The 13,898-nt window shown below is 43.9% G+C and overlaps 2 protein-coding genes across 6 annotated transcripts in view; one reads left to right on the top strand and one right to left on the bottom strand.

The window, feature by feature from the left end:
* Positions 1-6,815, bottom strand: part of TGIF2 (TGFB induced factor homeobox 2) — a 353,736-nt gene extending 346,921 nt beyond the window's left edge. For 2 of the 5 annotated variants that reach the window (XR_014527306.1, XM_083508255.1), the window contains exons 1-2: positions 5,922-6,007; positions 2,623-2,861 (exon numbers count right to left, since the gene is read on the bottom strand). Coding sequence is in view for 4 of the 5 variants with exons in the window: in XM_083508255.1 (XP_083364381.1) it covers positions 2,623-2,861; positions 5,922-5,994 (312 nt within the window). In the remaining variant the exon portion in view is untranslated. Of the gene's footprint in view, positions 1-2,622; positions 2,862-5,014; positions 5,617-5,921; positions 6,008-6,130; positions 6,188-6,422 lie in introns of those variants that run through there. The other 3 variants (XM_083508257.1, XM_083508256.1, XM_083508258.1) reach the window with 3 other exon arrangements.
* The window catches only part of LOC310709079 (tigger transposable element-derived protein 1-like), an 877,074-nt gene that overhangs the window by 688,799 nt on the left and 174,377 nt on the right, over positions 1-13,898 (top strand). The gene's annotated exons all lie outside the window — the stretch shown is intronic.

Consider the following 13,898-nt stretch of genomic DNA (forward strand, 5'->3'; position numbering starts at 1 on the left):
TTTTATCATTGGCTTTTTGTTTTTGCTATTTTGCTGCTGGTTTTTGTGAACCACCTTGGTATTTCTTTTTGAAATGAATGCAGTAGATAAACAACAGTAATAACAACAGCATTAATATAGGTTTCCCAAAGGCCTAGCTGCCCAACATTCCTTGAGACCTTGCAAGGATCTGCTGGTCATAAACAGATTTCCACTCAAATCCCTGGGCAGTGTTGCAGTACACTGGGGTCCTTAGAAAATCTGTACACTTATAAGGCAAGCACAAAATGGATAAATTTAAAATGCTTTGATTCCATCAATACAGACGGATTGCAGCCCAATTCTTCAACCCTCAGTGCCTTCTGCCCTACTAATCCAGTAGAAGACCAGGGATGGACCATCCAAGAATGGAGGTCTTCTGGAATCCTGACTAGAACCATATAGGCCCCAATAACATGCCGTGTTAAACCATAGTTTAGCATGAAATAAACTATGGATTTACATGAGTGAGCAATGTCCTGGTGCACACTGCTCACAAAGACAATGCTTCACACTTTTCTTCATGCCAGAGAGGAAACAAACTGTTACATGAGAGCCACCACTTGCATTTCTTTTGTGTCCTAACAAGCCACAGTGGTAAGCCAAGGTGGGTTGTTGACTTACCACAGCAGTTTGTGAGGAGACAAACAAGCCACAAGTGCTACCTTGCATGTAACAACAAGCCAATCTCTGGTTTGTAGTCTTCATCCCCCTAGGAGAAACACACATGTTCGTTTTAAACCATCATTTAAATGATGGTTTACAGCAAGCCAGACTAGAAACTCGTCTTAAGAGTCCACATAAGGGGCATTTATAGGCCCCCCAAAAAAGATTAGCCATCATTTTTAAGAGTCATGCACACCCTAATACCCCAGTAATAATTTATTCCAGATTGACAATCACTAAATAGTTTATTGTCTCACTTTCCCATACAAATTATCTGCTGTTGCAGAATGTAACTTAATTTTGTGCTGTTAAGGAGATCTTTCTTGGTATGTTAAAATTCACACTCAGCTATGCATGGTTACCACTTTTAATAAGCTACCTGGAGAGACCAATCCATAGAAAAGGGCAGATTTGTTCTCCACTGCCCCAGAGAGCAGGACTAGGTCTAACGGTTTAGGTTACCAGATGGCCTACAAGACATTCTCCCAACTCTATGATTCTTCCCAATACATGCAAAAGACTGGAATTAATTCAAGTAGTGACATTACTACAATAGCATAGGATTGCAAATCAGCCTAGAGTATTTTGACACCCCAGTTCTACTTGCAGGTTAAGCGCTACTTATTTCAGTGGATTCACGTGCACGTATATTTATAAAATGTGCTCCAGATTGCACACCAAACAAAATCAACCCAATAGAAAGAAATAGCTATAGATCTTGGCCCATAAGGCATTCATAAATTCATAACTTATTGCAGATCTGACCAGTCCTTCAGACTTCTTAGGTGCAAAATCACTGAGTGTATCTGTTTATGTACTAATTAAATTCAGCTAACTTGTGAAAGCAGGTTTAAGATTACTGATCTTTAACACAGGTGAAAAGGGACACCCAACTTGTTTCTTTGTAAAAGGGGGTGAGAAGTTACGATTCCTGTTACATTTATTAAGAACATCTAATTCAAATTCAGAGCAAAAGGTGGAGCTGAACATTAGCTACACAATGCAACCGATAACCTTATTATGATAAACTAAAATGCCAAAGGAAAGCAAGTCAGCTTTCGATATCCTCAGAATTCTTCTTCAGGGTGGATATTAGACAAAACAAAGAGGGAGGAAGAGGGCAGATGAATGATGGAAAATCTTCAAAATCTTCATTATCCAACAAACTTAAGATGAAGTACATGAGGCATTCTTCAGACTTAATTTGTTAACATGCAGGGAATAAAACAGATTCCAAGATGCAGCTACAGGGACACACAGAATGATCATGCCCCCCCCCTTTGAGGGTATGAAAAATAGCAATTACCTGCATCTGCTCCCATCACTAAGCAGAATGTGCATGTCCCTTGGAAGGCAGAGAACAGAAGTAAAGAAAAACAAGATAGTCCTTACGTTAACAATGCTGGAGGTTACTTTTTGTGCACTGGGGGGGGGGGAAGAGTCAAGAGAGGCCGAACTGGGTAGTATTACCTAGTGGTTGGAGGGCAGAGGCCAACACAAGATTAAGACCCTGAGACTTTTCCCCATCATGCCCAGCTTCTCCTTCCTTTTGTGTTGGGGGGGGTGTGAAGAGATTTAATCGGCCTGAAGAAGATCTCCAAGGAACAGGAAAGCTTGCTAATTACTTTGACATTTTAGTTGAGCCTAATAAAAGCTGGTTCGTTTTTACTTTTTGGATTTATTTTTGCTAACAGGTTTTTTAAATTTTAAAAAAAACCGGAACTTCTTATACATAGGCACAAGAGGTGAAGGCTCCAGTACTCATTAACAGCAATTGGGAAGAAAGAATTTCAGCTTTCATGACAACCTACACCTGCCAAAATCCCTTCCTCTGCAGTACTATTAAAGGTACCAAAGCCTTCTCCTCTTTTGCACCTGGCAACCCTGTGTATGCAGATATCATAACCTGCTAGGAAAGGATTATACAGAAGCTCATACCTGAAGAACAGAGAGGCTTGTTTGCCCAGAAAGGCTGAGTTTCTCTTGCTCAGATGGATATGCATTGAACCTGTGCTCGTAGAGCCACTCCCGGAGAATCTTCACAGACTCCTTAGGAAGGTTGCCCCTTCGTTTTCTCTTGCCGGGCTGCAACGGATCCTGAGATACGCTCCCATCATCCTCCCCAAAGTCACTATCCGACATGGTGGAACTGCTGGCAGATCTGTCTTGGTTCAAGCCTGGGATGTGGGAAACAATGCAAGACATAATGGGTCACAGGTGGAATTACACAGGTGTGAAAGAGCTGCAAGAAGGCAGGTTGTCTTCAACAGTCACTGCAGGTGTACTTAACAAGGTCCTTCACTAATTGCATCTTGCTCATCTTCCTTTTCACAATTGTGTAGCACACAAAAGCTGCCCTTTTGCACATGGGTAACTGAGGCAGAAGATGGTCAACTGTGCAAAGGCCAACCTCAACAGCAGGGATGGGTACCATTTGACTCTCCAAAGGATGCTGGGTTCAAACTCTTGTCACTCCTGACCACTGACTACTGAAATTACAAGAAAGGAGATTCCAACTAAACAGACAGTGGAACGGTCTCCCTTGGGAGCTTGTGGACTCTCCTTCCTTGGAGGTTTTTAAGCAGAGGTTAGATAGCCATCTGTCATGGATGCTTTAGCAGAGATTCCTGCATTGCAGGGGGTTGGACTAGATGACCCTTGGGGTCTGTTCCACTCTACAATTCTATGATTGTTTCACTATGCAGCCTGGGGTGATGGGAGCAATAATCAAACCACAACAACTGGAGGTTCCTCATCCGTACTCTGCACTATGGTCAAATTCAAAGTGGTGCTTGGCATTCGACTCTACAGAGTTGTGTTCTACATACTCTACAGAGCTACAATATTTTAAAGTAAGTTGTGAAGCTGTGCCATAAGCTCTATAGAAGGAGACTGCTGGTATTAAAATCACAGAACTATGGAGTTCTTGTAAAGAACATTAATGACACTGTGTTTTCATTAGGAAACCCAGAACTATTTTTTTCTAATATAGCTCCTTTCTTTACTGTGAAACTCCTGACACTTCCAACAATTTTGCCCAGTTCTGACAAAGCAGTATTTTTATGGCTTTCCCTTCCAAATGAAAAAAAAATGGTTTGGACCTCGATCCCCCAACCACACCAGAATGTTTGTATTTAAAAAAACCAAACTAAAATTCATTCATCAATATGTTTTTGAGCCAACTCCAATACATGTTAAAAGCGTATTGTGCAAAATGTTAGGAAATTAAGATGCATTTTACTTTGCAGGGGGATCAGAATGAAAAAGCAAGTGTCCACTATTAGGAAAGTCTCCCAGGAGGCTGAAGCCTTACAGCTCTTAAAAGTTTCTTCTCTCCAAAGCCCTTTACATGTACTTTTCCCCCCCCTACATTTCCCAAAAAAAGGGGTGGGGGGAGGGAGGACGACAGAGGTAACATATATAAAACTGGTGGGCCAAGCAGTCGTCAAGACTTCCAAGTTTGCTTAAGGTTAGCCCTTTTCCAGACATGCGGTCGAGTTTGTTTGGAGGGAGGCACTCGGAGATCAACACGTCCGCATCCACCCCCAGCAAGAGCGCACACGCAGAAAAACGCCAGGCAAATTCAAGTGCATTGAAATGCAAGCGTGCATTCGCTTCTCCTCTACGCGCGCCCCCCACCCGCGAGGAAAAGGGCAAAACTTTGTGCCTGTTAAAAAAAAAAGCAAGCTGCAAAAGCAAATGGATCCTCGTCCTCCTATTCCTCCAGGCAACGCCGAGTGCAGAAGGGCTCAGGGGGAGCTGCTGGCTATGTGAGGGAGTCTCTCTCTCCTGTTTCAAGTCTGCATCTCATCAGGGATGGAGGAGGAGGAGGAGCAATTTTTTTTTTTTTTTTTGCTGCCGTTTCCTTCTGGCCCTGAACTGCCCACACCGCCAGCTGCACATGGGAACGACAAAATCCAGCCCAGAGCGAAATAAATAAAATGCAAAAAAATCAGGAAAGGTCGGTGGAGAGTCAGGCTAAAAGCACGGGTTGTTTTTGGTTTGCTTTGGGGTTTTTTTTTTGGTCGGCTACGTTTGCCCCGCGTATCGTCCACTTCATCAAAACACCCACCCACCCCAAACCTCAAAATGCAAGCAAAAGGAAGTTAAAATAGCAACAAGCTGCCTCCTCGGCCGTGTCCATTCCTACACAAAGAGAATGCAATTGGAAATAGATCCGAACCGGGGCGGAAAAGGGGGTGGGAGGAAAAAAGGCAGATCAAACATTTCATTTTCTTCCGTTTGAATTCAAGCGAGACAAATCACGTGTCAGAAGTTTGCTACTTAGTAAAGCAGCAATTAAAATACATATACACAAACACGAAAATACCTCGCGGATTACTCCCACCGGCGCTGGTTTGATAATGAACTCAGGTCTGGAGTTTCAAAAGGAAAAGTAACGTGGGAGAGGGAAGCTAACCTCGCTTCAACCCCCCACCCCCGGGCCAACCTCTTTCTTTAAATCCCTTCCATCCCACTTCACACAAAACAAGCCTGGACTCCATGTTTTCTGCCAGTTGCATCGCCGCTCTCACCCCCAAAACCACCGCCTCCGAATCCCTTCCATTGGGGGGGGGGGGAACCAAGAGGCAAGGTCGAAATAAGCAGAGACCTCCTCTCCTCCCCACCCCCCGAAAAAAAGAGGGGTCCCCAGCACCCAAGGGCCGAAAGCAATCGGAAGACGAGAAACGCTCTCGCAAAAAAAGTTTCTCTTGTGTCTCTTCCCCTGAGTGACAGATGCCTAGACAAAGTTCTCTTTGTTCCAAAAGAAACAGGAACTCGCGCCCCCCCCCCATAGCACGCGTTACCCCGGCTTTGCTCCAAACAAATCCACCCCCTCCCCCCAAAAGCTGTCATTTTACAAGCACTTGAAATCAGGTTTTGCTTTTGTTTTTTTCAAGAGAAACCTAAATTTGCAGAGTCCAAAATCGCTAGGGGTTTGTTTCTTTGCGGGTGGGGGGGGGGAAGGCAGATGTGGGGAGGAGTTTGCAAAAGAAAAAAAATTGGGAAAGTTGCCATTTTGGGATCAAGAGGGAACAGAAGCATGTTAAAGTAAAAGAAAGCAGCTTCGGGAGGAGAAACCTTCGAAATCTTTTTTTTTTTTTAAAGGTTTGTGTTTGTTTCCTTTAAAGAAAGCCGGACGGTGGCCGGGGGGGGGGCAACAGAAGACCCTCCATTCAGAGAGAAAAGGCAGGAAAGAAGTTGGATCTCTCGCGCAATGTTGCATTGAACGTTACCGAACAAAAGATCCTCTTCCCCGACTCCCTCGCCTCTCGCTCGCTTTTGCATAGCTGAGTGCCTGGAAGGCATTTCTCGTCCCTCCGTCCCCGTCCCCGGCCCTCGTGGTGCTTTTTTTGTCCCTCTTCTCTCCCACCCACTAGCCTTTTTTTTTTTTGCAAAGTTTAAGAGTTTTTGCAAACACCGATCGGATACTCTCCGTGCGCGCACACACCACCCGGTTCTCCACGAGGGCGCTCCATTCTCTGGACGCCCACGAAAACTCTTTCCTCCTCCTCCTCCACCGCCGCCCCCCTCTCCTGCCTGCGGTTTGCCTTTGAGAAAACAGACAGCGGTTTTGCAAAAGGGAAAAAAAACCCAAACCCCCGAGCCCCCTTTGCAAGTGCTTCCAGTCTTCAGAATGCCCCACACGCTTTTGCAAAAATAATGAGAACTCCAAAGTTTTGCCGAGCAAAAAGAAGGGGGGGAATTATGCACCCCGAGCAACTTCCCAGACTTACTTTTCCCGGTCGGTTTCATTTTCTTCCTCTCGCAGCGTCTCCCACCCGCCCCTTTCAAGCTCCTGGCTCCGCTCCCGGCGGTGTTTCAATCCACGCCTTGGCAAGAAAAGGGAGCGTTGACGCAGCTGGTGGTGGATCCTTGCCGGACGCAGCGATGGGCACTTCTCTTTGTGTGCGCGCGCGGCGGCCGCTCAAGAGGAGGGGTCTGGGCGCTGCTCAAAGTGCCTTTAATACCTAACCTGCCACACGGTCTGACAGCTCGCGAGGGAAACTACCTCTGCGCTGACGTCAGATCCCCGCTCCCAGGGTCCGCTCCTCCGCTCTGCTCATCCATCCAGCCCAGTCCGCCCTTAAAGGAAGGCTCTGCACTCGCCTCCCTCCCTCCCTCCCCCACCCACCCACCAAGATAATTTGAAAAGGTGGGGGAGGGGGCACAGGCGGAAGGTGGGTGGTACCAGCCGGGACGAAAACAAAACAAAATTACAACTCCCGGAAAAAGGGGCAACTTGCAGAACAGAGAAACTTCTGTTTTCAAATAAAACTCCACTGAAACTTTTAAAGGACTTTCCCGAAAAGATAAGAAAAAGTCCACGCTTGCATGCCACTGTTTGCTTTTATTAACACTCTTTGGGGAGGGGGAGTTCTGATCAAAGACCTATAACAAAATCAGCATTTTCTTCATTAAATGAACAAGAAAATCTAATCTCGTTTACGGTGTTCAGTTGCTGAGATTGGGAAAAAAACAACGTTATGGTTGCAACATTTAATTTTTAAAGTTGCCATCCCTTAGTTCCAAGGCTGCAATCCTGCATAACAGAGACTCTTGGCACCTTAATCCTATACACGCTTACCTATGAGTAAATCCCACTGAAATCAGTGGGGCTTACTTCTGAGTAGGCATGCATAGGCTCGCACAGTGCAGATGGAATCCTCTGCACGTTTACCTGGGAGTAAGCCCCATTTAAAACAATTGGATTTGATTCTGAGTAGACATGCAGAGGACTGCACTGTTCATTCCTGATTTTAATTCCAGTAACTAGGTAAGACAGGCTCTGTCTGATTCAATAAAAACAAAAAGCAATACTAGAATGCTTCTGCGGAAACAGCATCACCTACCTCACAGGGTTGTTGTGGGGATTAAATGAGGGCAGGGGAGAAGCATTGTATGCCCCCTTGCACTCTTTGGTGGAAAAAGTGGGATATAAATGCAATAAATAAATAATCTATTTTTTAAAAAAAATTGCATTCATAAACAACAACTAAACAAAAGGACAAATTTTAAAAGCGAAATAATTATGGCCCCTGCTGCTAAGACCTACCATAGCTACAATCTAGTGCACAGTGATGCTGACCCCTTTAAATGTTTACTGTGCCACAGAATTCCAAAGGACTTCCTAGGATGTAAGTAGACTTGGGACTGTAGCCTTAAGTTCAATTGAAAGCAATGGGGCTTAAAAAACATATCTAATTCTGCAAGACATCATGGAGCCTGGGTGTGAAATATTAGCAGGTGCCAAAAGGGGTTAAGTTCGCCTGCTTCAAACCTCCTCCTCCCAAAATTGTTTTCCATTGTTGTTTATTAAATGCATTTTGAGGTTTTGTTTTAACTAGGTTTTTTTAATCAATGGTATTTAGGCCTTCACTGTCATCTATCTATAGCTATATATCTGTTTGCATTTGTATCCTACCTTCCTCCAAGGAGATCAGAGTGGTCAAACTTCACAATTGTTGTGATAGGTCAGACTGCAAATTAGTGTAACCAGCATGGGATTGTCATCCACCAATCAGAATGCAGTCCCCAGCCAAGGAAATGTAACAAGCAAATAGAAAGAGAACCTATCCAGTTGACAAACACCACATGTACACTATAGGGAAGAAAATAAGTTTCACACACCCCTCCTCTCCCTGCCTTTTCCCCTTTTCTTTCCTGCCCTTATACTGTACTCAACACTAATCCCTCACAACAAATGTAATCGATCTGTACGTTTGTATCAGTTATTAGAATTAAAAATCAGGCTAGCAATCTTTTGGAGAAAAAAGGGACTCAGGTTCTGAAAAAGGTTCCTGTGTGTCTTAAAAGCTTGCACCCTGCATTTTGAAAAGACATGCAGACTCAGTTTAAACTTGTTTACCCAGAAGTAAGCCTGAGTTTAGCGGTCCTTATTCCCAGCTCAGAGTTCAGCCTCTCATGTGCGATCTCATGCATGCTCACTTGCCATGATACAGTATGTGCGTGCGTGTGAATTCTAGTTACTTGCTACCATGTAGAATTTTGAATTTTCCATAAAACAAACAGAGAAGTATGGAAATAAGATCTTAATCCTAAATGCATTTACTTAGGAGAAAGTTCCATTAATTTAATTTCCAACACACACAGGTAGCTTTCTTGCCAGTGATGGCAGATATCACAAATCAGTCTTGACCCTTTATTATGGAGAGGCCCTGTGTCTCTGAGATAGGGATAGGGATGTGGCCCTCCAGATGTTTTTAGACTACAAGGGCTATTGTTGGCCTGTTGGCTGGGGCTGATGGGGGCTGGTACAACATCTGGATGGCTACGGGTTCCCCATCCCTGATTTAAAACTGCATACTCGGCAGAAATTGACAAGTGAAGCCATCTCTGTGAATAAGCACAGTTGCTTGCTTCCTTATGATAAATGAGCTTCTTCTTATGAGCAGCATTTATCATACTCTCCATGAGCTACAGAGGCTTGTCCTCCAAGAAATGGGGTTGGAAACAGAGATCTGGTGCTTGTCCCCATAGTCCCTCCTTACATGGTTACTTAGCAGTAGTGGTTAAGAGCGGTAGACTCCTAATCTGGTGAACTGAGTTCGCTTCCCCACTCCTCCACATGCAGCTGCTGGGTGACCTTGGGCCAGTCACCCTTCTTTGAAGTCTCTCAGCCCCACTCACCTCACAGAGTGTTTGTTGTGGGGGAGAAAGGGAAAGGAGAATGTTAGACGCTTTGAGACTCCTTTGGATAGTGATAAAGCGGGATATCAAATCCAATCTCCTCCTCCACCACCTGAAGTGAGCTTTCTAGTCCATTGTTTTGATGCTCAAAAATGCATGATTACATTTATATCCCACTTGAAGGAGATCAGAGTGAAACTATGGGGTTCTCCTCCCTATTTTTATCATCGTAATGACCTTGTGAAGTAGGCAAGCCTGAGGCTCTATGAATGGCCCAAGGTCAACCCACAAATATCTCCCACTTCAGACCTATGTAAATTGTGCTGTTGATCTAGTTCTGACACTAAACATATATATATATAAATATACGTGTGTGTGTGTGTGTGTGTGTGTGTGTGTGTGTGTGGAGGATGCTGTGCAATTAGCTAGAGGCTAGCAAAGGATTGAACGAAGAGGAATACAGAAGAGAAGACGCCCCCCCCCCTTCCTCGCAACCAACCCCTCCTTTCTTTTTGGTAAGGAGAACTGAACTGAATAGAAGGGACAATGCATAGCAGAGGTGAAGTAGGATTCAGGCACTCCGCCTTTTCATAAACAAGTGACCTAAAGAGATTCAAGAGCCCCAGACAGAAATAAATGTACTAATTAGAAATGTAGCTGTGGCACCATTCTATCGCCAGCAGTTCCTGAAACCGGGTGGCTGGTGCGCAGCACTGATCCTGCATATGTTTGCTGCACTGAAAGGCTCTGGTATTCCCTCAACAGGTCACAATGCCATGCACAGAACTAGGCTGCAAAAATCTGTTTCTTGAGCCCCCACCCACAAGTTCTATTATCTTGATTCTAAAAACAGCTGTTCTATCCCCCAAAGGAACAGAAAAGGGTGGAGATAATTCAATCCCACAAACATTAACAAGCAAAAAACGTTTCAACATCTTTTCTGAGATGAAGTAGAGAATCAGGGGACCCTGACATGTACAAATTTGTTGACTATCATTATTGAGCTAATTCAGCCACAAATAGAGGGCTGCAAGGCAAAATGTAGGTATGGCTAGGCCTGAAATATCTGTGTGGAGCATTGGAGCCAGTGTGGTATGGGGGTTAGAGTGTCCATCTAGGACCTGGGAGACCAGGGTTCGAATTTCCACTTGGCACTGAAGCTCACTAGGTCACCTTGGGCCAGTCACTCACTCCTAACTACCTCACAGGGTTCTTGTGGGGATAAAATGGGGAGGAGATGACCTATGTACACCACATTGAGCTCCTTGGAGAAAAGCTGGGATGTACATGTCATTTTACATGTACATGTTATTTTTCTCTTTGACATCTGCTGGGAGGGCGTTCCACAGGGCAGGTGCCACTACCGAGAAGGCCCTCTGCCTGGTTCCCTGTAACTTGGCTTCTCGCAGTGAGGGAACTGCCAGAAGGCCCTCGGCGCTGGACCTCAGTGTCCGGGCAGAACGATGGAGGTGGAGACGCTCCTTCAGGTATACTGGACTGAGGCCAATGGAGGATGTGGTTGTCAATGTCTCCTAGCTATGCTTCTAGATTGAGGTAGGTAGCCGTGTTGGTCTGACGCAGTCAATATATATATATATATAATTGTCCAGTAGCACCTTAGAGACCAACTAAGTTTGTTCTTGGTATAAGCTTTCATGTGTATGCACACTTTTTCAGATACCTAGCTATGCTGTCTACGTATGTTCTACCCCCACTGTCAGAGGCATCTGAATACTAGTTGCTGGGAATCACAACTGGGAAGAATTCTATTGCACTCAGGACCTGCTCTCAGGCTTCCCATAAGCACCTGGTTAGCTACCATGAGAACAGGACTAGATGGGCCATTTGCTTGATGGAGCTAGCTGTTCCTAACAATGACTTGTCAAATGCACAGCAAGTCCATGCAAACAGAACTACTGCATTTTAAAAATGGCTCTGCAGTACATGGCTTTGCCAGTGATCAGTGTTTGGGATGAACCATTCAGCCAACTGCTTTACAATACGTACCATGCTTAAGATGACTGTGTGATCTTCCAGCTTTTGTATAACTCTAACCTCCCATCATCCATGCCTATTGATCACGATGACTTAAACTGATGGGAGTTGGAGTCCAATAACATTTTGGAGAACCAGAGATTCCTGCTTGGATACTCTCCTAACTGGCTGTCTCTTAGAAGGGCCCAGAATTCACATTCTAGTTCAATCCCTGTATCTCCAGCCAATTTTTCTTTTTAAAAAGTCTTAGAGCTGAACCCGGAAAGATGGTCCTCCCAGAGGCCTGTTAGAGGGGCTACTGTGTTAGATGGGATGGGCTAATGATTTGAGTCATCAGAAAAGAAGCTTCAGGGGTCCATCCTATGCAGTAAAACTATTCTAACTAGCACTGAACTACAAAGCACTAATTAGTCCTCAAAAATAAGCCCCTTTTAGTAACATTACATCAATTTAAAATAGATTTTTTAAAAAATTACTCATCCATGCAAATTCAACAAAAACACAAAGGGGGAGAAATGTAAAACAAAAAACCCCAACCCTAGCCTCTTTCCTAGTGTGCTTCTTGCAACTACAACTATGGAAGAAAACTGATAATCTTCGTCATAGAAGTTCACCTTGAAAGAGGAGGAAATTGCATGGAAAACAAATTTGCCAGCTCCAGTGATGTGCCTGTTTCTTTCAGGAGTTTTGAAACTATTAACGCCTGTGGCTGTCTAAAGAGAACTGCCTCTGGCTACATGAGAACACCTTCCACGCCCGTTTTCCAGGAGCTGTTTGAGCTCATTACAGTATAACACAGCCTTCATTCAAATGCTAACAATTGGACTCCAGTTTGAACTTAAGGAACAATACAGCAGAGAAAATATAATCAAGGGATGGTGAGGTGCTCATAAGTGATTATATGTAATGTGACCTCTCTATTCTGCTTATTGGCAAATAGACTCAGGCTGCATACACACTCTACATTTAGAGCAGACTGTGTGTGTGTCCCCAAAAAATATATTATGGGAACTGTATTTTACCCCCCATTGAGCTACAATTCCCAGCAGCCTTAACAAGCTCCTCATTTTCATAAAACAATAGTCTGGTATTGTAAACAGTATTGCAATCCATTATTGTTACTGAGGTACAGCCCTCCCAATAGTGTATCAAGCCTTAAAATAAAATAAAAGTCCTGCCCCCCGCCACCAAATCACACACACACACACACACACACACACACACACACACACACAATCTTTCCTGCCCCCCCAATTTTGTACCTGCATGAACTTGCATTAGCTTGTGGAGGTATTTCTGCCAATCTCCTGTTCTTTGGCCAATCAGCTCTTTGCACCACTCAGAGAATCCTTGAACTTACAAATGCTTGTGGAGGCGTTTCTGTCAATCAGCTCTCTGAATCACTCAGCCAGTCCTAAACCAAAACTATGGCCTTCCCATGTCACTTTGGGCAGGGGAAAAAAATGTGACTGGGACCATTCAGCTCATGCTGAGCAGGCTCCCACTCTGCTGTGAGAAAGGCTAACCACCAGCCACTATACTGTATCAAATTAGGGTTCAAACCCTTGAAGCTTATCCCTGCATCATATGGTAGCCTATCAGACTCCTTAATCTGTTCTGAGCATGCTCTGAGCATGCTGTTTCTTGAAGGCCATATCTCCTCATAGCTTTTGGCCAGTTCTGGTAACCAGAGAAGCAGCAAATAGTGTTTCCTGCTTTGAGGAGCTTTTATTTGGTTTTGGTATTTTCTTTGTAAAACGTGTGTGTGTGTGTATGTGTGTGTGTGTGTGAGAGAGAGAGAGAGAGAGCGCACAAGCAACAGTGGGCAAAGTGTATGTTTCTTTCTACAGTAAATATCTATTTTGCTACTTATTCATTTTGTATTTATTTTTGTGAACTGGATTGTTGAGGAGAATATTGGATGACTTGTGTATGTATTGCAACACATTCTGTATTAACCTTTTCCTGCATACACTCATTAAAAGCTGCAGTACCTAACTGAGTGGTAACAGGGTGACTGATTCTAAGCCATGTGCAATTCCAGAATATTTTTTAGAGTATTTCCACAAAATGTGTGTGGTTCTGCTTCCAACAAACCCCTCCTCTTGTCTAACTTCAGAATACATTGAATGCAAAATGAAGAGAAATGGTGTTACTATTTAGAATCATACAATTGTAGAGTTGGGAGGAACTCTAAGGGTCATCTAATCCAACCCCCTGTAATTTGATGAGTTTTTTCAATGAATTTCTAAAAGGAAAAAATTGGTGTCTAGCCCTGTCTGAGTATCACACTGACAGACTCCAAAGCTGGAAGATATTCACCCTACTCTCAGATTTAAAGGCTGATTATGATTACACTGGTGTGATGTACTCTACCCCTGAGCAGAGATAGTTACTTGACATTTTGAGGACTGAGCCACGCATTTCCACTATATTGTGATGTGCTCTCATGTGCCCTGGCTCAAATTAAACAATCATTTTTTTAAAAAAAATATTGATGCTTTTAATTTAGAGGAAAAATGTGTTTTGGATAAGGAAAAATTACAATGTTGTTTTTTGAGGGAAGG

Source organism: Podarcis liolepis, assembly GCF_965112155.1.
Source record: "Podarcis liolepis genome assembly, chromosome: 6".
Classification (NCBI taxonomy): domain Eukaryota; kingdom Metazoa; phylum Chordata; class Lepidosauria; order Squamata; family Lacertidae; genus Podarcis; species Podarcis liolepis.